Below are 26,999 nucleotides of genomic sequence, written 5' to 3' on the forward strand. Positions count from 1 at the left end.
CCTCGTGCGCTTCTCCGTTTCAGTCAGTGCCTTTTCGTCGCTCCTCTGACGTAAGGACGTATCTCTATCTATGCATGAGCCTCGAAAAGCATAGAATTATACGGAGAGCAGGGCTCACGTGAAAATTGCGGTACGCTTTTACGCTAGGGGATGACGTTTCAAGCGTGAGACAATGATATATCATTTTTGAATAAGCCAACGTTGCCAAATCGATTTCTTTACGGTATAAAAGCTTCAAAATCGTCAAGAATGGAGTTGTTGCATGTCTCACTTTTTTATGGTTGACTTTACCCAGGTAAGACATAATATTTTTACAATGTTGGGCAAATATTGTCGGTATTGTCGCAATATTTACACAAGATGACGATATTTTGATAATATTTTAATCAAAATTATTTTTTCAAAAAATATTTAAAGAATCTTAATTTAGTATCTTTAAAAATAATATGTTTACCCAAAATATTATAAAAATATTTTCACAGTATTGGCACAGTATTTTAAAGTATAAGCACAGTATTTTTGCCAAAAGGAAATATGGAGTACGCTTTTAACATTGGTTCAATATTTAACCAATATTGGTTCAATGTTTGCATAAATATCAAAACAATATTGTTTAATTATTGGCTAAATATTTCTGTCTTATCTGGGGATTCACTCTTTTAGAGAACGATTTGATAGTCGGATGAAAACTCGCAATTTCCATTTTGTTGTCTTAAAATATGGCAATCGTTTGAATCTACTTTACAGTGCTCTCATTCCATGTTCATCAAAAGTTCCGGCGGATCTTTTTTGTTCCAATTTCTCCCACTCCACGATCGTCAAAAGTTTAGGTTTTCTGTTTAGATTTTTTCAAAAGTTCTGAGAAAGTTTCGGGAAATGCGAAAGATCCGAAACATTTCGGGAATTTCAAAAGTTCCGGGAAAAATTCAGGAAAATCTCCAAAGTTCCGGTCACCAGTTCTAAGAATTGGAAGCACTGTTACTACGAAGAGAGCAGTCGAGGTTCAATTTGCCTTCTTTCTCAAGAATTTGCTCCTTGATGGAGGAAGAATTATGACAGTTTTTACCGCACGAAGTCTTGTTGATTGCTCCTTTTAAATAAATGAAACAACTGTCAAAGTTTTAGACCTTCGGGCGGAGATTGCAGCTTATTTGCACCATGTTAAGCAGAAAGAAACCAAGCCACATCAGCCATTGCCAAATTTAATTTAAGTAAGCTTGTAATCTGCAAGCTCTCCTCTGTGCAGAGATAGATCTGAATAGATCAGCAAAGATGTCGCTTTGTTTGTGTTAGTACTCAACATTTCAGCGGTAGAACTTTTTCAGCCATTGGCGGATCCAGCAATTTGGCAACATTGTTTTTCTCAATAAACCTATGGAAATAAATCGATTCTTGGAAGGGCCAGGTGCTCCGATAAGAATCGATTATTTAACGCAAGTTTGAATGGTGGGAATCCGGTGCTGCCAAATTGCTGGATCCGCCTCCTGTTTTCAGCCTACAATCATGCAACCTTGCTAATGTATTCAGCCTTTACTCTGCTCGAGGCGTTTGATTGAAAATGAAGGTGAACTTTTTGAAAGAGCAGAGACGGGTTTCCATAACTGTCACAATTTTAAAAGCTTTTTTTTTCTTAGCTTGAGGTTGAATTTAAAAAGAACCGAGGACATTATTGTGTTTCTAGCAAAATTTCACAAAAAGTAGGTATATATGAATGTTAAATGGTTCGGTGAAGAATCCCCCCAAGACCTCTATTTCACATTCAGAAGTGGCAACACAGTACCACTCTATATGTGTGCTTATCCTATATGAATCTCATCCGTATGACAGTTTCTGTCAATGGCGCACCTCCGACTTGAAAGAGAGTGCCTGCAGCTGTTATACACTTGATTTCCGTGAATATTTTTGAAGCAGCTCATGATTGTTTGGAGAGAGTCGTTGAGCGTGGAACTGCGTGGAGTGTCCCGAGTGCCTCCCGAATACTGCTATGCTAAGGAAAAACGCCCTATGAATATTCGAGAGTTGTCAGATTTCCTTCAATAAAATTTTCATTTTTTAGGAAAGTTATGAATATTTTACCTTAAATTTTTCAGGAACTTTAGTTGACATCGCAAACAACATTATCTGAAAAATTGGAAGAAAATTATTCATACGTTTACCAGGAAATTCGTGTTTTATAAATGGAAATTTGGCAACGCCTGAAGGTTCATACGGCGTTTTACCTTATATTACGACAGAAAAGCTTTTCAATATTCATGAATCTAAAGTTGAAACTTAGGGCCCTCATAGACATTTCACTGCTTTCAGGTTAAGATTCTGAAGTTAAGGGCCCTATATCATCATTGCTCATAATTAATCTCATTTTGCAGATTCTCAGTTTTTATCATATCAAGTAATACAAAGGGATCTGCTTAATAAAATTTCATGATTTGTCACTTATGAGCTGAAGATCTCTAGATCTCCAGGGTCTTGAACTTTTCCAGTTATCACTCTTATTTTTACTAATTTCTGCGGGCCGCTAGGGGAAAAAAGAATGTTACTTGTGATTAATGATTCTTGTTGATGTACGATCTCCAAAAATGTAGCAGCTATTACTCTATTTCTGACAGTGCAAATCACGCGGCTGGTAAACATAACCAACCGCATGATAAACTTTGAAAGAAAGCTGTTAGGTCACTAGATTTTCTGGGAATCATTTGATATCAGGAATCTATCGGACGTATTTGGACTGTATTTAGCAGAAAGGAACCAAGCCAAATCAGCCATCGCCAAATTTAATTTTTAACAAGAGAACGTTTGTCCGGATTCCTTAGAAAGGTTAGAAACGTTCTTTGTAATATGGAGAAAATTCACTTAAATTTGCACCGATATCCGCACAACATGTGATTATTCGGGCAAGCAACTATTCGAGCGTCTGTGTGTTGCACAGTATCATTGCAAATTGAAGGCGACTGTTTTTTGGTATCCATTTTGCAGTTTGAGTACTACTCTTTACATGTCTTCATAGAATCTTTTTATGTAAAAGTACACATTGTGATTATTCGGGGCATAAACTCTTCGAGCTTCTGTGCTTGGCACGGAATCATTGTAAATTAAAAGTGACTCTCATATTTTAGCATATTGGAATGGATGGCTTGGGATGGATCGCGTAGCGATCACGGGAAAATCTCACTATATAAAACATTGTATTCAAATCAGAGATCTATCGTTGTTCCGCCTTTCCGAGGTGTTTCAATGATGTGTTTAGTTTATGGAAGACTGATTTCTAAACCCACTCTTCCTCCTGTTTCAGATCTTTGGAGGTTACAATGGCACGAGCTTAGTAGAAAACGATACATGGCAAGCCAACGGTACTGAAGAAGATACGCTCACAACGCTCTCTATCGTCCTCGTCGGTAAGGATTTCCCACAAATTTAACGTTCCGTCGGGTTGGTTAAGTAGTTTTCACCCTTTGTCCCGCGTCATAAGCTACCCAAACGCAGAGTTCCAATCTTAATCCGATCACTTCAGGGATTTCAGGTAGAGTGTGGAGCCTCGCTAATGGCCCCTCGTCGTTCGAATAATAAGCGGACATCTGCCGCACTAAGGAAGAACGCCGTATGAGCCTTCAGGCGTTGCCTTTCCTTTGATGAAACTCGAATTTCCCGGTAAACTTATGAATAGTTTTCTTTAGAGTACCTGCATAGCGGGAGTATAGACATATGTGAAACTCCGGAAATCCATCAGGCCTTCACCGATGCCTCCGCGAATAAAGTTAGGGCCCAGAAATGAAGCGATCTGTCCATACTCTCGCTATATAGGTACTCTAGTTTTCTTTCAGTTTTTCAGATAATTTTGCTCGCAATCCCACCAAAAATTCCTGAAAATTCCGAGGGAAAATATTCATAACTTTCCTCGCAAATGAACATTGTGTGTGAACAATGTGGCAACTCTCAAATGTTCATACGGCGTTCTTCCTTAGCACGATAGACATGGTGAGTCGAATCTGGATTCTCAGGATTCCGGTACTTGTACCTACTTGAGCTCCAATTTATCCATTGAAGTGGAAAATGGTTTTGGTGCAAGACAGCGAGAAGGTTGTCATTCTCTGTCAGATCGCTATAAGTGGAGATAGTGTTCGGGTATGGAAAGCCATATTTTCAATGAGCTTTATTCGGCTGTTTCCAGGTAAAAATTTGCTTTTTGGTGTATTTGGGTTTGAATCCTCCTTCTTCCTTACTTTGTTTACAATGAAATGTACCTATTGATTCTTGTATGCTGCCGTGCTAAGGAAGAACGCCGTATGAGCATTTGAGAGTTGTCGAGTTTCCTCCGATAAAATGTCTATTTTTGAGGAATATTATTAATATTTATCCTTGAAATTTTCAGACTTTTTAGATCAAATTGCGAACACAATTATCTGAGAACTTGAAAGAAAAATATGCAAAAATTTTCTTGAAAATTAGTGATTTGTCAAAGGAAATTTGGCAACGCCTGGAGGCCCATACGGCGTTTTTCCTTAGCACGGCAGTATGAGGGTACAGGTGAATTTTAGTCTGTTCTTTATAGTCTGCGCTAGAGGTAAGGACTAGTCGGAAATCTCCTGAAGTATTTCCGCAATGTATCCTACGGCGTTTTGAGGAATATGACGTATTTGTTATTTCCTTGAATTCGTGTAAAATTGGGCCACGTTGGGTACGAGAAGATCACCTCTCAACGTTTCAGAGTGTTCCGATTTGAATAGCTCTTCCTTTCAAAGGAAACGCATTATTATCCCATGATAACTGACAATTTTACAATTAACTTTTCATTCTATAATACCTGAAACTACTTTTTCAAGTGGATTACGTTGTGTGATTTCTTGACGAAAATTTACTTGAATGCGAGGATAAAAATTTCTGTTTGAATTTTGAGTCCCTCTAATCGAAAAGTACTATTTGTCTTCTTCTGGCATTAAGTGACTTCATCATTCAAATTAAATCAAAATTCAAAGCTTAGGAACGTTGCCAATATTAATTGTTCATAACATTCTCCACGAATGGGTGCCCTTGTGCATCAGCGGTACAATTCCCATAGTACCCGTTCATCATTTGAGTTTTAGGATGTCGAGCGCTTTTGACCAAGATATTTTTCTGTTCACCGATTTGTTGGTGAGAGGTCAAGCAGAGCTTCCATTACATCTAAGTGCAAAATTTCTTCGATAGGGGCAGACTTGCTGAAGAGAAAAAACTGCTGAAGCAATCATCAACCATGTACTAAAATTAAACGAAATAAATCATGGGAAAAGGCGATTGTTCGTCAAGCCTTACAAGCAATATCATTTTAAAATATTACAGAGTATCCACCACAAATAGAAACCCTGGGATTGAATCAAATGAAGACAGTATGGTTGAACTCGGCGTGTTGATGAAGTTCACTGAAATTTTGATTTTGACTTAGTCCCCAAAATCGATACTGATGCGGAATCAGATTCTTTCCTCTATGCTTTACCAACCATTATTCAGCATTTCTTTGAAACCTAAGCTTTTCGAGGAACTTCCCAGACAAGAATCCGGGCACGTCAGGTGCATGATAAAACAATCTCGCCAAGCGCTGGAACTCTCGGCACTGCGTCAGAATGTTATTATTTTCCTACCAGGTAAAAGGAAGCGCTTAGACCGGGAAGTATCGAATCAATTTCGGGGGGAAATATTTAAATTCAAACCCTTTCACCCGGCTCTGCCCGGCCGCCATTCATCGCCGTGAAACCCCGCTTGAAAGGGAGTTCGCAGCGGATTTACATGAAAGAAACCCGCGGAGAAAATATTCCAAATCGCGCCGGGGTTGAGCCCCCCCCCCCCTCTTCTCCCCCCGCGAATACCTGTTCCGCACCACGTGATTACTTCCGCCGTGTTTTCTTTATCTGATGAATGCAATCCGCGGCGGATGAATAATGAGAACAATGAAGGTGTTTCTTTTGAGACGCAGAAATGAATTATTCACAGCTTATGCACAGATAAGGAGAAAGAGATCCCAGACGCAGAGAGAAGGTAATTAAAGAGCTGTAGAGCTGATTAACGCTCTTTTTGCCACATCACCCGGAAATAAAAACCCGGGTTGCTTCGCTGCCGTGCTGGAGAAGAACGCCTTACGAGCCATCATGTGTTGCCAAATTTCCATCGAAAAACCAAGAATTTGTAGGAAAATTTGTGAACATTTCACCACCAATTTTGATCCGGATTTTGTTTGAATTTTGATCTAAAAAGTCTGAAAATTTTGAGGAAAAATATTTATGCATGTCGTCAATAATGGATATTTTCTGAGAAGAAATTTGGCAACATTTGAATGATGATACGGCGTTCTTCCGTAGCGCGGCAGTTCGGGGAGGCGATTGCGCAACGCGCGGTGCATCTGAAAGCCGGTCCGGGAACTTAAATTTTGTTGTAGTCGCTGGGAAGTTTTGCGCGCGTTAATTTCGGAGGGAAGTTTTTAAAAACTTCCGCCGAACGTTTTTATCCGCCAATGATTTCAACTTGTTCAATTAGAAGTTGGCGCTTTTCGGTCGGGGGTTTCTTTATGGACGCAGTCAGTGTCCAATTCGAGTGATGATTCTGTTGTTCCGTCGTGGGGTTGATTTGAATAATGTCCGGAAATGCTTTTGGATTAGCTTCCTTTCTCTTCCGAGGGGATTTGACTGAAAAGTGTGTCGCCCGACGAGCGATTCATCACGTGCGCCTTCAAGTATGCAAATTGCCGTTTCAAATTTTATTCTGTTAGAAAAGTTTCCCTTTCGCGAATTCTCGGTAGATGTTAATGATTTACCTAACGCTCAGAATTAACTTCAAGTTGTAAGAAAAGTGACACGAAGTTTTTCAAAATAGGTCGGAAGTTTTATTCACTGAACCCTTCAATCATATTTTGTACGTTAAGCTTCAAAAAATGCATTACGCTTACTCCGAACCCTTAATTTACTGATTATTTAGGTATTGATCACCTTTCTCAAATCATATACTTGAATAATACTCTCGCCTTATTGGGTTAAAAACTCTTTTCAGTACGTGGATCTTGTAAAATTCCTCTAAAAAAATGAAATGCCTAACATTGAGAAAATTAAGAAAAAGTAACATTGAGAAGTCACTGAAGCCTCTATCGAAAGCCAAAGCTACTTTGTTGTTTTTCTCCAGAGAATGAATTCATTTTACTAGGTGCAATGCCTGGTCACGAAAAAATTACCCAAAACGAACCGAACCACTCGCGAAAATACCAAGGAAAGGTTTCTATTTGCCCAAGACTTAAACCAAATTCATAAAATGTAGAGAGGCTCCATTTTAAAAAATGGACCATTTTTAACGGACAAATTTTCGACTACTTCTTCCTTCTAACCGAAAATAAATGGGCCAATTATTTGTGGATGAAAAATTAGTGAGCCAAATTATTACGTCAAATTATTACGTGAGTTCATGGCACTTTGTTTTAAGATTCTACTTTTCTCATAAATAATCGTAGATAGTAGAATTGCTCACATTTCTCTGTTGAAGACCAATTGGAGATTGAGTGCTTCTAGCATATGAACTATGCAATAGATGCCCAATGAAAGTCGCCTTCAATTTGCAATGATACTGTGCAACACACCGAAGCTCGAATAGTTGCTTGCCCAAATAATCACACTGTGCGCTGTCAAATATTTACGGTGTAACTTCCAAACCACATATCTCGGCTTGCAACATTGCAGACTTCCTGTTGTACTTCATTTTATACGTGGAAAGCAACCTAACTTCAGTTCGAAATAACTTCCCTAATTTTTTTTTTCTCTGTGCGAAAGAAATTCTTTTGAAACTTTAAGGAATGATTTCAATTTGTTCCCCTTTGTAAAAATAAAATTGGTCACTAATTTATGGATAAAAAGTCAGTGAGCCTAATTCAACCATCTGTTTTCTCCGTATAGTGGAAGGAAAATCTGGTTTCATTTTTGGAGATTAAAAATTGGTAGGTTGTAGACGGTAGGCATACCGTATACCGTTTCGTATACGAAACTGAGAGCGAGTTCATACCGTGCCACGGCGTTACTCAAGCGCTAAATCGGGGGTGGTGGTAATTGGGACCAGAAGAGGTCAGCAGATACTCGAAGGCGTGGGGTAGGCGGGAGGGTGGGAAGGGGCAAGAGCACGGAGCAATTAGAGCGCAAATCTGTCACGGGATCAACTTAATTATCCGTTGTTTATACGAGGGCTTAAACGTCTGCCGTGTTGCGCGCTTCTCTAGCTTGACCCGCAGATTTTCGCCATTAAATTTGAAGCGTCCAAACAATCATCTGTTGTATAGTTCACCTCTCAACGAATTTTAAGTTCCTAATCCCCAGTAAAAAACTCCAGTCAGGAAGGATTGAATTCCTGTCAATTTGACCGCATTTTGCGATAATGAACTAAAATTTCCGTCTTAGTTCAGGAACAGCGTTTGTAACACTAGTTTTCCTATGCATGTAAGTATTTTTATGGATGAGCCAGGAATTGTAGTTCCCAATTGAAAAATGTAGTTCAATTGATATACACCACAAATTAACGCAGGTATTAAACTTTTGTCATTATTTCGATTTTATTAGGACACTGGATTTCCACGTGCTTCATAGCGTAGGGTCAAAAAATTATCTATATTTTTTCTTCCATCATAAGAGAGTCTCCTTCTTATCAGCTAAGAAAGTTATTTTTTTGCGAAACGATTTTCCCAAAATTGGTTAGTGATGGATAAGACAGGTCATTTTAAGCTGCAACAGCTACAAATATATACTAACAAGTCGTATACTTAAGTATAACATTTTTTCCGACCTTTAAGGCACATGAAATTCGATCAGTTGAACATGGTGGTATACGGGCGAAATATAGCCTGAAGTATAAAAATTATTCGTATTTTTACTTAAAAATCGAAAAGTAACTAATTCCTATCGTGTTAAATTGTTTAAAAATTATATAAATCCTATCGTCTGAAGTTCACGAGTTTTTAAACAAATTAAATGTACTCTTTAAACTTGGCAGCTGGCAGCCTGAAGCGTGGTCACCATCTCATCCCAGCTGCTCCAAATTATTGAGTCAACAGGAGTCCGGCATAATCACAATGCCCCTGCCCCCTCCTTCTCCCCAACCAGCTTCGAGACCCCAGCCTCCCCGAAACTTGGGAAATTTTCGCGGACTTCACAATAATCTGTCCCGGAATAATTATGAATCAGAATATTATGTCTTATGCAAATTCACCCGCGCCAATAAACAGCCGTCTGCCAAGTATGAATATCAAGTACGAGTATAAAGTTGAAGGGAGTCCTATTCGAGGAGAGTGGCGTGGCGTGAATGATCGATCATCGATATTTCTCCATTTGAAGCTATGGTAAAGAATCGATTATTGAGATGTTCGCTGCGAACACCCTAATTATCGATCCTTTTCCATAGGTTTGAATGACAGATCTATCGATGTATCGCAAAGCACGCCACGCCACCGTTCGAGGAAACCCTTGAGTCTCGAAGATGACGGAGAAGTTGAGCGATGAATTAATTTTATTAAAGTGGTTCGTCCCGGGTTCTGTCGTGGTCGAACTGGCGTGCGATATATCGCGTCGACGAAACCAAAAATCTCGGCAGGTGTTGACTTTTTAGCTATAAAAAGGACGAAATCTAACCTTTGCGCATGAGCCTAAAGAACCGATCTCAACCAAAAAATTGGCAAAATTCATCGAATTGAAAGCAGCGGAAAACCTCGCATTCGATACAGTATTCGACATCTGTATCGATTGCGAAGTCCCCCCCCCCCTCAAAAAAAATCCCACCTTTAGTTTTCTAAGTTTTGCAATGTTTTTTGGTCGTGAATTTAAGCTCATGCGCAGAGGTTATCGTTTTTTTCGGCTAAAAATTCAAAATCTGCCGAGGTTTTTTACATTTTCGATTCGATTTATCGCGCGCTGGTTCGACCACGTTAAAGACTGGAACAAATCATCTTAAATCTTAAGGAGATGGCTTGGTTTTTACGTGATCCGCGTTTGTTGCCTTTGCCATCGAGTAGGTTATTGGTTCAAGTCTGAAGCGCGGAACTGTCGAAGGAAAAACGCCTTCAATTTGAAATGATACCGTGCAACACACAGAAGTTCGAATAGTTGCCCGCGGCCGAGTACGCTTGTCGCATTAAGACTTGTCATACATTAATCGATCCAATATTTGTAGAAACTAGGCATGGACTTTGCAATGTTGCTCAGATTGTGCATCTTCACGTATAATTTTAGCAAATTAAACGACAAAAATGGACACTTAATTAAAATTACAATGATTTACTCGTAATACTTTTAATGGATAAGTGGTTAAGAATTCAGAGGATTACTTTGCCGTTTCTAAGTAAAAACGCCGTACAAACATTCGAGAGTTGCCAAGTTTCCCTCAAAAAAGTATCCATTATCGAGGAAAATTATGCATATTTTTCATGGAAATTTTCGGATATTTTTGGTAAAATTGTGAACAAAGTCGGGGGAAAAAATTGGACGAAAAATATTCATAATTTACCCAGCTAAAGTGCAAAATCACTTACTTCCGTCGCTGTATTTCAAAATGTTTGCTGGTATTTTAGTTTTTCGTGCTTATAGAAACAAGCCAGCTTTCTACCTTGAAATTTATACAGAATACTCTGTTTAAAGAGAAGAACCAAGGAAGTTTTCAAGAAATTACGCTGACTAGTTTTTCACAGGATGACAGAAATTGTGCAATGTCGCAAACGGAGATTCGTGGTGCCACACTTTGGTCATCGATATTCTATTGAGGGAAATGTGGCAACGTCTGAAGGCTCATACGGGGTTCTCCCTCAGCACGGCAGATTAAGGTTAAAATTATCCATTAATAAGACTCCCTCGAAAGTGTTGTTTCCGATTAAAGGGACTTTCCTCCCGGTTTAAGACAAGTTAATGCCGAGCAGGAAAAGGAAAAACGACGCCCGAATCAAAAACCTCTGTTTCGGAAGGATTTGTAGCAACATCATAAAAGCGGGAAAACCACCCCGAGGAACTCCGGGTCGTATATATTTCAAAAGTCTCCCTATACTACCGTGCTAAGGAAGACCGCCGTATGAACATTGAAGAGTTGCCAAATCTCCGCGAATAGAACATGTGTTCTCAAAGAAAGTTGTGCATATTTTTTCTTGAAATTATCCGATATTTTAGATTTAATTGTGAACAAAATTGTCTGAAAAACTGCAGAGAAAATATGTAGAAATTTCCCAATAACTTCGTTTTTTATTGCACGGAGAAAAAAACTTCGTGCGTGGGATCCAAAGTTTAGGTCCTATGGATCTCTGAAGTTTTTGGATTGAGCATTCGAACACTTAAGGTCCAGCTGCTGAGGTTTAGATCACACATCTGAAACTTCAGTTCTTACATCTGAAGTACCTCGGTTTTCACATCCGAAAAACTTCGGCTCCCACATCCGAAAAACTTCGGCTCCCACATCCGAAAAACTTCGGTTCTCACATGTGAGGTACTTCAGAGGTAAGAGCTAAAGGTTCAGATTTGTGATCCAAACTTCGACAGCTAGACCTAAAGTGTTCAGATGCTCAATCTGAAAACTTCAGAGATCCATATGACCTAAACTTCGGGTCCCACGCACGAGGTTTTTTTCTCCGTGTGGAGGAAATGTGGCAACGCATGAAGTTCACACGACGTTCTTCCTTAGCACGGCAGGGTACGCACGAGCGTTATCCGGTCGCTTTTTCCATAATCCGCCAAAACTGCGGGGTTGGTGACGTCAGAGCGTGGCGTCCGAGGGAAGTTCGGAGCGGGGCGGCGATAACGGGCGGTGGTTAACTTTGCCAAGTGCAATTTCAGCAGCGGATCCGGTGGCGTTAATGCGCTCTAACGAGCTACAAATGTTGTGTCCCCGGCTATGTGCGGCCCGGCCCGGCTTCGCAAATAGTTTCTGTCTCCGAGTGGGTTTATTGTTTATAGTCGCCGCCGCGCCGGCCGCGTCGCGGTAGCGTCGCGCCACGGCTAGGCCGCCCCGCTTTAACGACCCAGCTGCTCTGACGCGGATTCCGTGATAATGCCGCCGGCCATGAGCTCCCAACTTTTGACTTTTCGGCCGGTATAAGTTTTTGGATTTACGACGTTGCCCGCTCAACGTTGTTTAATCCCTCTGCGTCGGGTTTCATGTAAAAGGATAGAATTAACAAGTGGATCGCGTTTGGCAGAAAGGAACCAAGTCACATCAGCTATTGCCAAATATAAGTGGGCAATTTAATTCTTTACAAGAGAATGTTTCTGCGGATTCCTTTGAAAATTTTAAGAAATTTGCTTCGTACTATTTAGGAAATTCACTGAAATCTGCACAAAAATCCGCATAACCGTTTTAAGGTAACAAATCGAATTGCTCAATTTTTGGCAATAGCTGATGTGGCTTAGTTCCTTTCTGCTTAACGCGGTCCAAGTCTAACTTTTCAATATTCTGTGCTCGTAAAATGTACTCGTAAATATGTACTTGTAAAAAAGTACAATTCGAGGGATCGTTCAGATAAGAACTGAATTTGAGATGCCTATGTCACAGAATCAGGGAAAATGAACTAAGTAATATCATTTTATCCCCTTTTGGCAGCACATTTTTTCCCTTTCTTTTTTTAAAATGTTACTTTGTGTTTGTAATTACCATCCTTTCAATATTTATCGTAGGTATACAAATTGCCTAATTTTAATTTTTATCAGAGGTGTAAAAGGACCTTCAAACTTTTAGACACACTTGAAAATAAACTCCTAATAATACTACGACTACTGCTACTACTTTACATTAAGCGAATGAATTCACGAAAATGTGTATATAAATAACCGTAAAAATCACACATGATCACTTTGATGGTTGTGTCAACAGAAAAGATGAAAAATTTCTGATTTCACAACAATTTACTTTACTTTATTATTTGTTTTAATTATTTTTAAATTTTTTCTTATTATTTGTATTCATCATTTTGTGTTTTCGTTTTTTATCATTTTCTTTTTCATGCCGTGAGTTCTTTACACCCGTGTTTCACCCCAGTATTTTTCTTTTCACGGAGGAAGGATTTTTAAAATCAAGTAAGTTTTACCTTTTTTGTTTTATGTTTTATGTTTTTCGTTATTTTAAAGATTTTTAACATCAACTTTATTTTAAATGATTTTAATTTTTTCATATTGGTCACCTTATTTTTTAAGTTCACACAAATACGCTTCTTTTTTTGAACTTGAACTTTTTTACCTTAGGCCTTTCGGGTCTTGAAAACGTTTGAAGTTACTTTTTACGTGCCGTAAAGGCACAATCTGATTTTTCAAAACTCTGTTATGCATTGCATTTGGCAAACAACTGAATTCAATTAACAACGGTTCACACAAAAGCCTCCAATTTTGTGAAACCATGCCTAGGATGATAATGATGATTATCAACTTACTAGTACACTGAAAAAAAACTCCGGCCGTGGAAGCCGTACTTGGGGCTTTATAGACATACCGTCCGCGTTCCGCATAGAGTACGTAGAGTCGAAATGTAAATGGGAGAGCTGGCGCCATGTTCTTCTCGACGAATTCCGAGCCCGGTGTGCGCCGAGTTCGGGTCGCTTTTTCGATACATTTTCGATCCAAAATGGCGGTGTGAAATACGCGGTTATTCCTATCTCCTTTGTTGTTGTTTTTGTTGTTGTTGTTGTTGTTGTTGTTGTCATCGGATGGCCGGGTATCCGTGTATCGCAAACAATCGATTATGTATCGAAAAAGTGACCCGGCGTCACACAGGAGTCTCGGAGTTCAGGACCTGGAAAATGCTTAAAAGTGGCGCCAGCTCTCCCATTTACATTACGACTCTATGTACTCTATGGCGTTCCGGGCTCAGGTGCCGCAAGTTCTGGTTGTAGTGCCTGAAGCAGTCGAAGCTACGGCTTCAGCGCCCGGAACTTTCGGTCTCTGAGCCCGGAACGGACGATATGTCTCTTTCTATTTAGTCCGTGACTTTTTTTCCAGTATTGTCACTTGAATCAATGAAATTCGGTTTCAGGGACATTCCTGTTGCTCCTGATCTTCCTGTCGATCGCCGGGAACATCCTGGTGTGCGTGGCCATCTACACGGACCGGGGCCTCCGGCGGATCGGGAACCTCTTCCTGGCCTCGCTGGCCATCGCGGATCTCTTCGTGGCCGCCCTCGTCATGACGTTCGCCGTCGTCAACGACCTCCTCGGCTACTGGATCTTCGGCGAGCAGTTCTGCGACACCTGGATCGCCTTCGACGTCATGTGCTCCACCGCCTCCATACTCAACCTCTGTGCCATCTCGCTCGACCGGTATATCCACATCAAGGATCCTCTCAGGTGAGTCCATCTCGAAGAAAAATGGGCCTGTTGCAAACTTTTGCTAGAGCAAAACTAAGAGTTGTTTCTTATAGATAATGCCTCAAAAATCACGATGAGCGCATCGGCAAACTCTGAAATGCACTCATAACTTCACAATCTGCGTAAGAAATTTGCGGTTTTTTGAGCTTCCCGCTTCAAAAACGATACTACGGCACAGGTGAACATTTTGTAAGAGGAGTCGTTCCATCGTCGGCAATAATCATCATAGCCGACGCCAATCCGCCAAAACACGTTTGATGGGACGAGATAACACCTGAACTGGATTAGACCAGATAACAATCGGTGTGTTAACGTTCATATTTTCCACGCCCGAATTGATTGACCTTGAACTCTCCTTGAATTACGCGCGGAACTGCGTGCAAGCGTCGGCCATGATGAATATCGCCGACGATGGAGCGACTCCTCTAACAAAATGTTCACCTATGCCGTAGTATCGTTTTTGAAGCGGGAAGCTTAAAAAAACGCAAATTTCTTACGCAGATTGTGAAGTTATGAGTGCATTTCAGACTTTGCCGATGCGCTCATCGTGATTTTTGAGGCATTATCTACAAGAAACAACTCTTATTTTTGCTCTAACAAAAGTTTGCAACAGGCCCATTGAGCTCAATAGACCGTATTCGATAACGGTTCGATGTATCGTTTGGTTCAAAACAATAGAACATAACCTCAAACCAAACCGTAGGGATTTATGTTGGAAGAGCTGAAAATGAGAAATTTCCTGACAATTTCACTTTGAATTGGCATTTGGTACTCAAAAGAATGAAAAATCTGTTACAAAAGACCCGTTCTCTTACATTTCTGAATTTACTTTTGAGGCTATGTTTATGTTTTGAACCAATCGATATCGATACAATCTCAGCCGTTTTATGTATCGAGACCGTTTTCGATAATGATTCGATGTATCGTTTGGTTCAAAATGATAGAACATAACCTCAAACCAAACATAAAACATCTGTTACAAAAGACCCGTTCCCTCCTATTTCTAAATTGACTTTTGAGGCTATGTTTATGTTTTGAACCAATCGATATCGATACAATCTCACCTGTGTGATGTATCGAATACGATCTATTCATCTTCAAAATCGTTCGAACGCCCCCTAAGTATTTTAATCGTCTCGCTTGATGAGCAAATCATTTTATCGCCTCTCCTTTAGTCCTGTAAAATATTTTATGAACGTTATACAGAGAGATGGAAAATTTCATGAAATTAATTCGAATGAAATTTCAGGCGTGAAATTTCATGGAATATATTGAAACTTCTGGGGATACATTCAGGAGGCTAAGAAACGCCTAGAAACAGTGATTCTAAATTTTGAAATTTTTTACCCCAAGCCTAGAACATTCGCGCGTTGCAAATGTTTTCGTTTAGTTTAGAGGTTAAGTTGGGGTTTTTCTCTCTAAACTTCCCTTTTTGCCCCCTCTTTGTGTCTGGCACCTTCAGTAGGTAGAGTAGCATGACACGACTGCAGCAACAATAGAAAGACTATCTGAAACGCTTTCAGACCTTCAAAGGTTCAATCAATAATTCTAAAAAAATTAATAAATTTCAACTTTTGTGAAATTTATTCGAGCCTTATGAAATTTCGTGAAATTTCAAAACGTGAAATTTCACTTTCCATCTCTTACTAAAAATTGATTCCACCAGTTGTGGCCAATGTGGAATAAAATATTTATTTGCCAACAAGGCTAAAATATTTACAAGATGAAATTGATCGAACTTACCATATTCAACTAATAACATACCAAACAAACTACACCCGCAAGATAAATAAACAACAAGAAATCCCATTCGGTTCCTTTCGAACATGGAACAGGACGACGACATGTTTTGATTTAATTATAGGTTTGACAACACTGCCAAGCAAACATTCTTCTTCCGCTGACTGCAAGGTGACGCATAAGGCACACTTCGTGGGGAGAAATGTTTTTTGTACCGGGTGGAGAAAAGCTTTTCTTGGTCGGGGGAAAAATATTTGTGTGCGACTGGGGGAAATATGTATCTCTTGTGCGGGAGAAATAACCTTTTTCTCTTCCCCTTTCAAACATATTTCTCCCCCCCCCCCCCCGTAAAAAAAAGTTTTTCCCTTTGAAAAAAAAGTTGCTACTACTACTAAGTCACTCTTACAGCGCTCTGTGACACCCAACCGCCACTGATAGCGATGCAAAAAAAATTACTCCCCCTGTAAGAAAACTTTTTGCTCCTCGTAAAAAAAGTTTCTCCCATCACAAAAAAGTTTCTTCTTCCCCACACTGGAAAAAAAACACATTGGATCTAGAGCCCAGACTCTTAAAAACATCGACAAGAAAAAATACTCTTGATTCAATCAGATTTAAGCTTCAATCAAGAACCAAGCCTCTTAATTTGAGCGGATTTCCTTTTGATTTAAGCTTAAATCTGATTGAATCAGGAGTCCATTTTCTTGTCGATGTTTTCAAGAGTCTGGATTCTAGATCCAGTGTGCTTTTTTTCCAGTGCAATACAAATAATAATGATGAATCTAGTAAAGAAACAGGCTTTTCCAGGTCCTAAGCTACCGAGAAAACGAGAAAAACGTAGGCAATTATTCGTTCACCCGTACGAAAAAGGCAATGAAAAAGTTGCAACGTCGCAAATTGAGATATGAATGCTTTTTACCTCGCCATCGGTACTGAGAAATGTGAAACTGCGCACGCGTCAGAGTGCAATATCAGCGGCAATCGTATTCTGCTGTCATCAAGTCGAAGCGATACTGTAGAAGGCGCTCTGAGCAACTATTCCGCCACCGGAGTATTGCACAGTATCAAACGTAATTGAAGGCGCTCCATAAATCTGCTTGAATCTAGAGTCCCTTTATACTGAGAGTCAAGACAACACCCCCCACCCCCCATGGAGTCACAAACGGGAATAAAGATTACAGAAATTGAACGTTTTTCGTAATCTTTGATCGGTTCATTCTTAAATTCCTCTCTCCGTTCCTTCTCTCATTCCGTTTGTTCCTTGCCGAACCCATAATTCCCTGGTCCATTCCAGATTATAATCTTTGCAATCGGCAAAAATGTAATCTTTATTCCCGTTTGTGACACTGTGAAGGCCTAAAATACGGGAACCAATCAGAAATGGATTCACATTGTCTTGACTCTCAGTATAAAGGGACTCTACTTGAATCAAGAGTCCTTTTTCTCGTCAATGTTTTCAAGAGTCTGGACCAGAGACAAGAGACCCTCCACTCGTATCTCGGCAATGGTGGAAGCTTTTACTTTCGGGACTTCAACATTGAACTGTTGACTTACCTACATGGTTGATGTTCAACCAGGTGTTGGCAGTTTTGTTTCGCAAACAAGCCGCAGTTTGGGAAACTTGTTTGGCTCATGACGTCACCCGGAGCTCATCATCCACCGAGTAGGTACGTCAACAGCCGGAAAAAGAGTGATGACTGTTGCTCCCTTATAATTGTCCATAAGGAACTGTTGAATCTCCGAAAGTAGAAAATCCCACCTGTCACCAAGAGGCCAGTGGAGGGTGTTTTGTCTCTGGTCTGGACTCTAGATCCAATGTGGTTTTTTTTCCAGTGCTCCTCCCCCCCAGCATAAATGATATTTCTCCCCAGGGTTACGGGTATGATGCCGTATTAACGTCAGAGACAAGAGACCCTCCACTAGTATCTTGGCCATTGTGGAAACTTTTACTTTCGGGACTTCAGCATTCTACTGTTGACTTTACCTACATGGTTGATGTTTAACAACAGGTTGGTAGTTTTGTTTTGCAAACAAGCCGAAAATGGCCGACGTTTGGGGAACTTGTTTGACTTATGACGTCACCCGAAGCTCATCATCGACTATGTAGGTAGGTCAACAGCCGAAATTAGGGTGATGACTTTTGCTCCCTAATAATTGTCCATAAGGAACTGTTGAATCCCCGAAAGTAATATTTTCCACCTGTCGCTAGGAGGCTAGTGGAGGGTCTCTTGTCTCTGATTAACGTCCACTTGGTGGGTGGTTGCGTGTTGCAGGTACAGCCGATGGGTGACGAAGCGAGTGGCCTTCGGGAGCATCGGCTGCATCTGGCTGTTGGCGGCCCTGGTCTCCTTCCTCCCGATCTCGCTGGGGCTCCACCGGCCTCCGGACCCGACGTTCGTCAAGGACGACTCGGACTCGTCCCTCCACCCGACGTGCGCCCTGGACCTGACGCCCACCTACGCCATCGTCTCCTCCTGCATCTCCTTCTACGTGCCGTGCATCGTCATGCTCGGCATCTACTGCCGCCTCTACTGCTACGCCCAGAAGCACGTCAAGAACATCCGGGCCGTCACGCGGCCGCTCACCAACACCCCGCCGCTCGCGCCGCACCCGCCCGTCCACCACGCGTCGTCGCCGTACCACGTCTCCGATCACAAGGCGGCCATCACTGTTGGTGTTATCATGGGCACGTTTCTCTTCTGCTGGGTGCCATTCTTCTGTATCAATATTGTTGTGTCCTTCTGCAAGACTTGTATTCCAGGTAGGTCAGCTTTCCACTTTTTTCGGCAATATCCATTAAATGACTCCATTTTGCAATTAGAAACCACAATTTATTGCTTGGACACAAAGCTGGCTCTCTTCTCCTGAGGATGATTGCAGATTTTATTCTGTTCTCATAGATTTGACGAGTTAATTATTTTTAGTGATTTTTAGATTTTTAATATTTATGTGGTTTACTATGCTCAAAACTGAATGGCCTGACAAACTGGGCTATGCCCTAGTCGTTAGTGAAAGAAGAAGAGAGAATTTCTTGCTCATTTTAGAAAGAACTGGGTAACGTATGCACCATTATTTTTCCTATGCACATATTTTTTTTTACGGATGAGCGGGAATCGTAGTTTCTAATCGCAAAATGAAGTCCAAACGAGAGGCTTGGAGGACGAAGCGCATAGGTGCAGTTTTTTTGAAAAATTGAGATATTCATGAACTCAACGAAAACTAGTTTGTATGTATATTCCATGAAAAAAACACGACTTAAATCCAACTTTAAAGCGTGAAAATGTGAGTTTAAGCCTCCTTTCGCGACATAAGGATCCATGTAATTTTGCAAATTTAAACACGTATTTCCTTAAATATCAAAAAAAGAAGACTCTTCGGGGCAGAAGAGACAAAAGACATTAGTGCATAGAGGCAGCATTTCCAAGGAAGCGAGTTTTTCGGCGTTGAATCGAAAAATATGATTTTTTGGGTTTGATGGAAAAATCTTTTGAGTATCAACTCCTTTGACTAGTAGAGTTGATAGACAAAGCCATTGATAATGAAAATAAGAAGAAGACAGAATGGTCCTATCCGCTTTCTTTTGAAAATTGTGAGGGGGGGGAGGGTCAGACCAGCGTTACGTAATTCAAAAGGGGTGTGTAGGGCTTCGTTACGGGTGCGTTAAAAGGGGGGGGGGGTCAAAAATTGGAATAAATTCTTTTAAAACTTGAACGGTCTCTAAGTGTTAACAATGAAGACAAATGGAATATAACATTGGTATCTGTTGCAGGGATCTACTTCAAGGTGCTGACCTGGCTAGGTTACTCGAACTCGGCGTTCAACCCGATCATCTACTCGATCTTCAACACGGAGTTCCGGGACGCCTTCCGGCGGATCCTGACGACCCACTACCGGCCGTACTGCTGCTGCGCGGGCTACCGCTCGGTGGACGGCTACGAGGCCCGGCGGGCCCAGCGCCAGTCGGACGGCTCCATCATCCACACGGGGACGGAGCGCGGGGGCGGACCGCACCCCCTCCCCCACCCACACCCGCCCGAGCACGGGAAGCATAACGGCAAGTCCGTCTCGCCGCGCTCCTCCATCGCCTCCCTCCGGCAGAACCGCATCAACTCCAACGACACCGACTGCAAGGTCCTCGCCCTCGGCCCCGAGACCGAGCAGACCAGCATAATATGACTAGTCCAGCTCAAGTTTCAGCCCGAGCAGCTCGTCTGAACCGCGGGCCTAGGCATACGTAAATTTTAAAAGTATAGATTTGGACCGGTTGGACAGAACTGGAAATTTTGGATGGTTTAATCGACTTCGAATACCATTTTGGACACATTTGGTTATTTTAATCGAATTTGAATCTTATTTTGGACAAATTTTGATACTCTGGAGTCTGGACACTTGACCCAAATGAATATGAATGACTAGTCCAGCTCAAGTTTCAGCCCGAGCGGCTCGTCTGAACTACGGGCCTAGGCATGCGTGAATTTAAAAAAAAATAGATTTTGACCAGTTGGACAGAACTGGACATTTTGGATGTTTTAATCGACTTCAAATGCCCATTTTGGACAAATTTTGATACTTCGTTCAACACTGGAAAAATAACGCATTGGATCTAGAGTCCAGACTCTTGAAAACATTGACAAGGAAAAGGACTCTTGATTCAATCAGATCTAAGCTTAAATCAAGAACCAAGCCTCTTAATTTGAGCGGATTTCCTTTTGATTTAAGTTTAAATCTGATTGAATCAAGAGTATTTTTTCTTGTTGATGTTTTTAAGAGTCTGGAATCTAGATTCAATGTGTTTTTTTCCAGTGAAATTAAATTTTTTTGTACGGATTTGGATACTCCGGACAGTTGTTGAGCAGCTCTTCTGAACCACAAACCTCAGCACAAATACATTTTGACCAGTTGGACAGAACTGGACGTTTTGAATGTTTTAATAGACTGCTTCAAGTACCATTTTAGACAAATTTGGAAATTTTGATCAAATTTAAATCTTATTTTGGACAAACTTGGATATTTTGATCAAAAATCTTATTTTGGACAAATATGGATTATATGGACGAATTTGGATAGTTTGGACATTTTCGCCTAAATGAATATGACTAGTGCAGATCAAGTTTCAGCCGAAACAGCTCGTCTAAGCCAAGGGCCTAGGCATACATAAATTTGAAAATTTTGACAATTCGGGCAGAACAGGATCTTTTGGGGATATTAAAAATTGTGGTTAGTACCTATTGCGGACATTCAACCTCGAGCGAATCGACGCTCCGATAGTGTTGATATCTTCGCTGAATTTTTTTCTATCGTTTTTGTTGTTAACGAGGAGATGAGAAGGTGACTTGCCTCGATCATTTCCTCATAAAAATGAGGTGTCTTGTCACCCTGACGGGAGGTGAGCAAATGAATGATATCAGTCTAGCCTCTGCGTGTTACACGCCTCAAGAGGAGGAAGAAGAGGTTAGCTACCCTCGCCATCTCCACCCCCGACAGTCAAGGTGAACGACATTTTTTGACAGGGCGATAATTAATGTTAGAGAGGGCGGTGCCAAGTCTACGTCACCAAGTCACTCGATCGTCATCATCCGAATTTCCCGGGTGGCTGCATCTATTTGACAGCAGGGGCTTTGAAATCAGCTCAAACTACGGAGTCAACGAACCGTGAAATTCAATCTGGAACCGATCGAAAAATATCGTGTTCCTGCCCTTCGTTTCTCCGACGATTTGCCCCTTGAAAATTCATCGACATTGACAAAAGTCGGAACTAACCCCTTTCGTGAGCCTGTAGATACACTCTTTCTGTCAACAGCCTCCCTGTAGATCACCCATTTTTCTTACAATGATAGACGCGCGGTTCAATGACCATTCGTAATTCCTACGAGAGCGTTGAATCGTATGCTGATATATCTGGTTTATTCGTGCAATTAGGAACTACTTTTTCTGGCTCATTTTATAAACAACATTTGTGCCCTTAGATTTCATGTGCAGATAGGTGTTTTTATGGATGAACCTGAATTAGTAGGTCCCAATTGCAAAGTGCAGTCCATCTAGTAGTCACATTCTGTCACATCAAAATCAAACACTTGAGATCAATAACGCAGTCATTACGAAGACGAAACATAACAGCGTCTCTGTAATGATAGAGTGGTACTCGTGGATGAACCAAAAGCCAGGATGATACTAAATTCTTTCCAAATTAATGATTTTGAGAGAGAGGGAATAGCCAAAAATGTTTTCCAGGACAGGGAGATGATATTCATGTTACCTGACTCTCATTTCAATGATGAATGTCACGTCATGGAAGATAATTAACTTACAACCCCCGACGATTGCAAATCTATCATCTCAATTTTCCGTAGGAAATCGCGCGAATGGCTGGACAAAATTAGGATGATTTTATCTGGGACAGAATCTTCGATACGTTCACACTTCTTTCGGAGGAAAATTTCTCTCAATCCGAATCAAGATTTCCCTGTGAATGCTACAGAACTTTTAATCGTATCGTTAAATCGTTCAATACATTAAAACCTTCACTGGAAAAAACACATTGGATCCAGAGTCCAGACTCTTTAAAACATCGACAAGAAAAAGTACCCTTGATTCAATCAGAATCTAGCTTAAATCAAGAACCAAGCCTCTTAATTTAAGCGGATTTCGTTTTGATTCAAGCAAAAATCCGATTGAATCAAGAGTATTTTTTCCTGTCAATGTTTCCAAGAGTCTGGACTCTAGATCCAATGTGTTTTTCTTCCCAGTGAAATGCCAGGAGTTCTTCAAAATATTGCTAACAAACTCTGAAATTGTGAGTGTTGGCTTACAAACGGTCTACACGTCAAGATGAACTTTTTAGCTCGTTGTACAGTGAAAAATAAAAAATAATTAGTACATCAATGTAAACTAATGAACGAAATCTTAGTAATACAAAGTCTTATGAAGGAAGCATTTTCGTAAGTGTGTTCGTTGAGGCTTGTATTCAATTGATCGCAAAAAGTTCTCAAGGTTTTAGCCCTTCTTTCCGATAGGGTAACCACGAGCTCGGAAAGTGCTTCGTATCTTTAATTATATTCCTTTGAAAGTTTTGAGACAGGAGCAAGAGGCTTCATTGCATCACTAAAAGTATTTACCGCGATGTAAATCGAATTAGTTTCAGTGGCGTGGCGTGAATTGCGATGTATCGATTGTAATGCCATTTAAACCTATGGAAAAGGATCGATAAAGGGAGTGTTCGCAGCGAACGTCTTTATAATCGATTCTTTACCATAGGTTTAAATGGCATAACGATCGATACATCGCAACTCACGCCACGCCACTGATTAGTTTAGCTCTCTCAGAATCGGGAAATTTCTTTGAGCAGCAAATTTTCGAAATAATGTTTCGAGATTTTAGAATATAAGCTTACATTATGTAAATAAGTATATTCAGGCTCAGTTGAGCCTCTCTTGCCAAAACTACATTTAAGGGTGTAAAATTGTGTAGATTACTTGTTACAAGCAGGGCTGTGATTCCTTCATTTCTCAAAAATTGAAAATGAAATTTTTCTAATGTCATCGTCCGTATGTGTGTATACGTCTAGATAGCCAACAAATTGTCCTCGTCACTAGATATTATGATGTGAAGAATGAAAGTACCATCTTTTCGCGAAAAAATTCGGTCACATCCTCTTTGCAGGATCTTCAGTTAAAAGGGGAGAACGCTGGCTTAAGAAAAAAAAATGAAAAATACAAAAAAAAATCGTCTTTCGTTTATTATTTTTTCAGTTATTTATGGGATGTAGAAATTGTGTTTTATGCATTTTTATGATCAAGCAATGATATTAAAAGCACATGGAACAAGCTAGGGATTTTTATGAATTGTTATTTTGTGCCGTCGAAGAGCGCTTTTTCTGAATCTAGCATTTCTCAAACATACTCCAAGAGGGCTAACAAATTGAGAAAAAATTATTCCAAAAATTGACGATTTTTTCTGACAAAAGAAAGTATATTACGGGTTGTTGTCGTTTTTGTTTTGTTTTTTTTTGTGCATATCTGAATCTGATGTCATCAAATAGACGGAATGTGTCTGTGTACGGACTTCGGAAAAACCGCGCATCTGCGCTGTATTTTTAAAATATTTCTGTAGAGAGATCCCTTCTTCTCAATGGTATCTAATCAATTTTAAATTCGTCCCATAAACGTAATTCCTCGTATAGCTGAACACGAACTACTTGCCTCTCTTCGTGTAAGTTTTTTGGAGATATTATACCTGCGTTTGACAGTACTTGTTAAACAGTTATCAGATTCCTTTGCGTTTTACGGATTAAATGTGCCAAAAACTAGTCCAAAAGAAGAAAATATAAGTTTTTGTATCCTCGTGAACCTTTTTGAAGAGGAATTAATATCTCTCAGTTTCCAAGTCTAGAAATCTTATTGTTCTATGTCTTTGCGGTAAATAGGCAAACTATATAACGACTGTGTAAGTCGGCAATCATATAACTCGGTTTGCGACGTCGCAGACTTCCTGTCATACTTTATTATTTAAACGTATAACTACTCACCGGTAATTCTTTAAAAATGCCGTGATTTTTCTTCTCTGTGAGAGGAAAATTCTGCAAAAACTTCAAGGAATTATATCAATTTGTTCTCCTTTAAAAAAATAACATAGAGGCGGAGATTTTCAGACACCGCAAACGAGTTATGTGATTGCCGACTTACACCGTCGATATACACGATGAAGAACGAAATTATTTTGTTGACTTTAGATGTATGAACCAAAAACCATCTCCGTCCTGAATTTATAAAGTCAGCAGGCAGGGTGTCCACCTACTGCATCATAATGTGAAGCATGATATTTTGAAGAAATAGTTGATTTCTTACGTAAAAAAATATGATTCGAGCCCGTTTAAAATATCGCCGGGTGAGGCATTTCTTTGGGGAGCGATTTGCAGTGGTTCATTTCTAACCTTGTCTCATAGTCTCCATAGTGAGTGGCACCAACATTTTTCGAGAAATTTCACAGATATGCGTTGGAAGTGGAGAATTTGTACTTGTAGAAGACCTTCATTTTTAAAGCTTTGTTGTAAGTATGTGTAAACTATGTATCCCTCTTTTTGAAGGCTGTGGAAAAGATTTTCTAAGAAAAATTCATCGCTGTAAAAATGCTCTTCGTTTAAAATCAATGTACATTGTAAAAAGTATAGTTAAAATGAATGTTGATTTTCCCCTAATCGCTAAGCCCTCTACTTATTTTTATCGTGATTTTACATATCATTCTTCGACACTGTGCTAAATTTCTCACATTCTTTATTTGTATTTTTTTATCGTTAGAAAATCTTTGCTCCAAGGTTTCTGTCTTTATATAGTTGAAGACATCGTGATGATCCAAATGACCATACCCTCCTGTTTTCTTTTGAATCATTCGAATCATTCTAAATTGAAATCAAACTTACCCTTTTGGGTCAAATAAAAGAAAAAAACAAATTTGAAGTCAAATAAGAGGATACTAAATGAAAATTATATCCATACAATCCTACTCGTACCATGCGCTAGACACTCAAAACAAATTCGTAATTCGATGATCAATTTTATTGTTGCTTAAATGCTTACACCGCCTTTGGCAGGTTAAAATAGCTCTCAAGAAAGGTAAATAGGTTACTCCAAGTGAGATCAGAGTGACAAGTTAGCCATCTTTTTGTGCTAATTTAGGAAAGTAAGGAAATTTTGAATTTTTCCTTACCATCTTGTGATGTCTCTTAAGAATATTTACAATTCGATGCAGAGTATTTAAGCGAAACAAGAAAAATTTAATCGTAACGTCTCATATTATAAATTTGAAATTTTCTTCTATTGTTTCGCATACTCATAGAAAGCGCCCATTATTACGTTTGAAATTTTAAAGAATTTCCAAATAAGATAAAATGACAATTTAAGAAGAATTTCAAAGTATGATATGATGCGGTTTTCCTTTTAAAATTAAATTATTGCAAGAAATTCTGATGAATTGTGTTCAGTGCGTTGCCACCACTCGCCTGGTTCAGATGTACGAGAGAAAAATTCATTGATTTTTCTACAAGAAAGATTTGTGGAATTGGAAATTGTCCTCCTCTTTAACCACTTGACTAAATTTAAAATTTTCAGAACAGCGCCATGTACTGTCTGATGTTGAAAATTGTTTTTGCCCGTGAAAATTCTATTTTCTTAATCGTTAATCTTTTTTTCTTCGTTTAATACTTACTTGAAATAGTTACGCATTAGTGTGAAGAGAATTTAGAGAATAGGTCTTCGTTTCAAACCATGCAATTTGAATCAGTTTGAAAAAAAAATACAAAAGCAAAGTACTTTATTCAATTGGTTTTTTTTTGTTTTTTTTTTTTAGTCTCTGTCTTCTAATCGAACGTATTTTCATTTAATCGAATGTTTAAACCTTTTTTCACTTTAAACTTTCCTCGTGAGTACCAAATGAGACTTAAAAATTGGTACTTGCAACTCTTTCATAGGAGCTTTTATGTTTGCTCACAGACTCAAAGTCTCGTGTAAATTTACCTATCGTTTGTTACCTTCTAATAGACTCTATGTTTGTAATTAATGTAAATATTTATGAATAATATAAATATAAAATTCAATTCTCTAACGGCTGTTCGTAATCATTCCTGACTCAACAATCCCTCCATTTCCATATCATCGAATGGCATATAAGATGATTCAAAAGTCTCGCCTACAAGCAGCACCAGACATCATTCCCATAACTTCAGAAAAATCGAAATCGAGTCAAAGGAAACGCCTTTTTGAAGCCCCCAAAATTTCAAAAGGAACCAACCTCGAAAAAGGCAAGAAACCTAGCATTTATAGCGTTGGTGCGGGACTTTCGAATCACCCTGTGAAACTAAAAAATAAATGAAAAGGGACATTTTTTTTCTCAATAAATCCGTAACATCCGGAATTTCGTTTATCCACAAATCTTAGACCAATTTAAAACGGGT

General features: G+C 39.7%; 1 protein-coding gene across 3 annotated transcripts in view; it reads left to right on the forward strand.

The window, feature by feature from the left end:
- Window positions 1–26,650, forward strand: part of LOC109044451 (dopamine receptor 1) — a 356,467-nt gene extending 329,817 nt beyond the window's left edge. For 2 of the 3 annotated variants that reach the window (XM_072303416.1, XM_019062171.2), the window contains exons 2-5: window positions 3,290–3,392; window positions 13,987–14,296; window positions 18,328–18,815; window positions 19,824–26,650. In XM_072303416.1, coding sequence (XP_072159517.1) covers window positions 14,136–14,296; window positions 18,328–18,815; window positions 19,824–20,230 — 1,056 coding nt within the window. In that variant the 5' untranslated portion in view covers window positions 3,290–3,392; window positions 13,987–14,135 and the 3' untranslated portion in view covers window positions 20,231–26,650. Of the gene's footprint in view, window positions 1–3,289; window positions 3,393–12,893; window positions 13,038–13,986; window positions 14,297–18,327; window positions 18,816–19,823 lie in introns of those variants that run through there. The other variant, XM_072303417.1, reaches the window with a different exon arrangement.
- Window positions 26,651–26,999: the final 349 nt, after the last annotated feature.

Source organism: Bemisia tabaci, chromosome 8 (assembly GCF_918797505.1).
Source record: "Bemisia tabaci chromosome 8, PGI_BMITA_v3".
NCBI lineage: Eukaryota > Metazoa > Arthropoda > Insecta > Hemiptera > Aleyrodidae > Bemisia > Bemisia tabaci.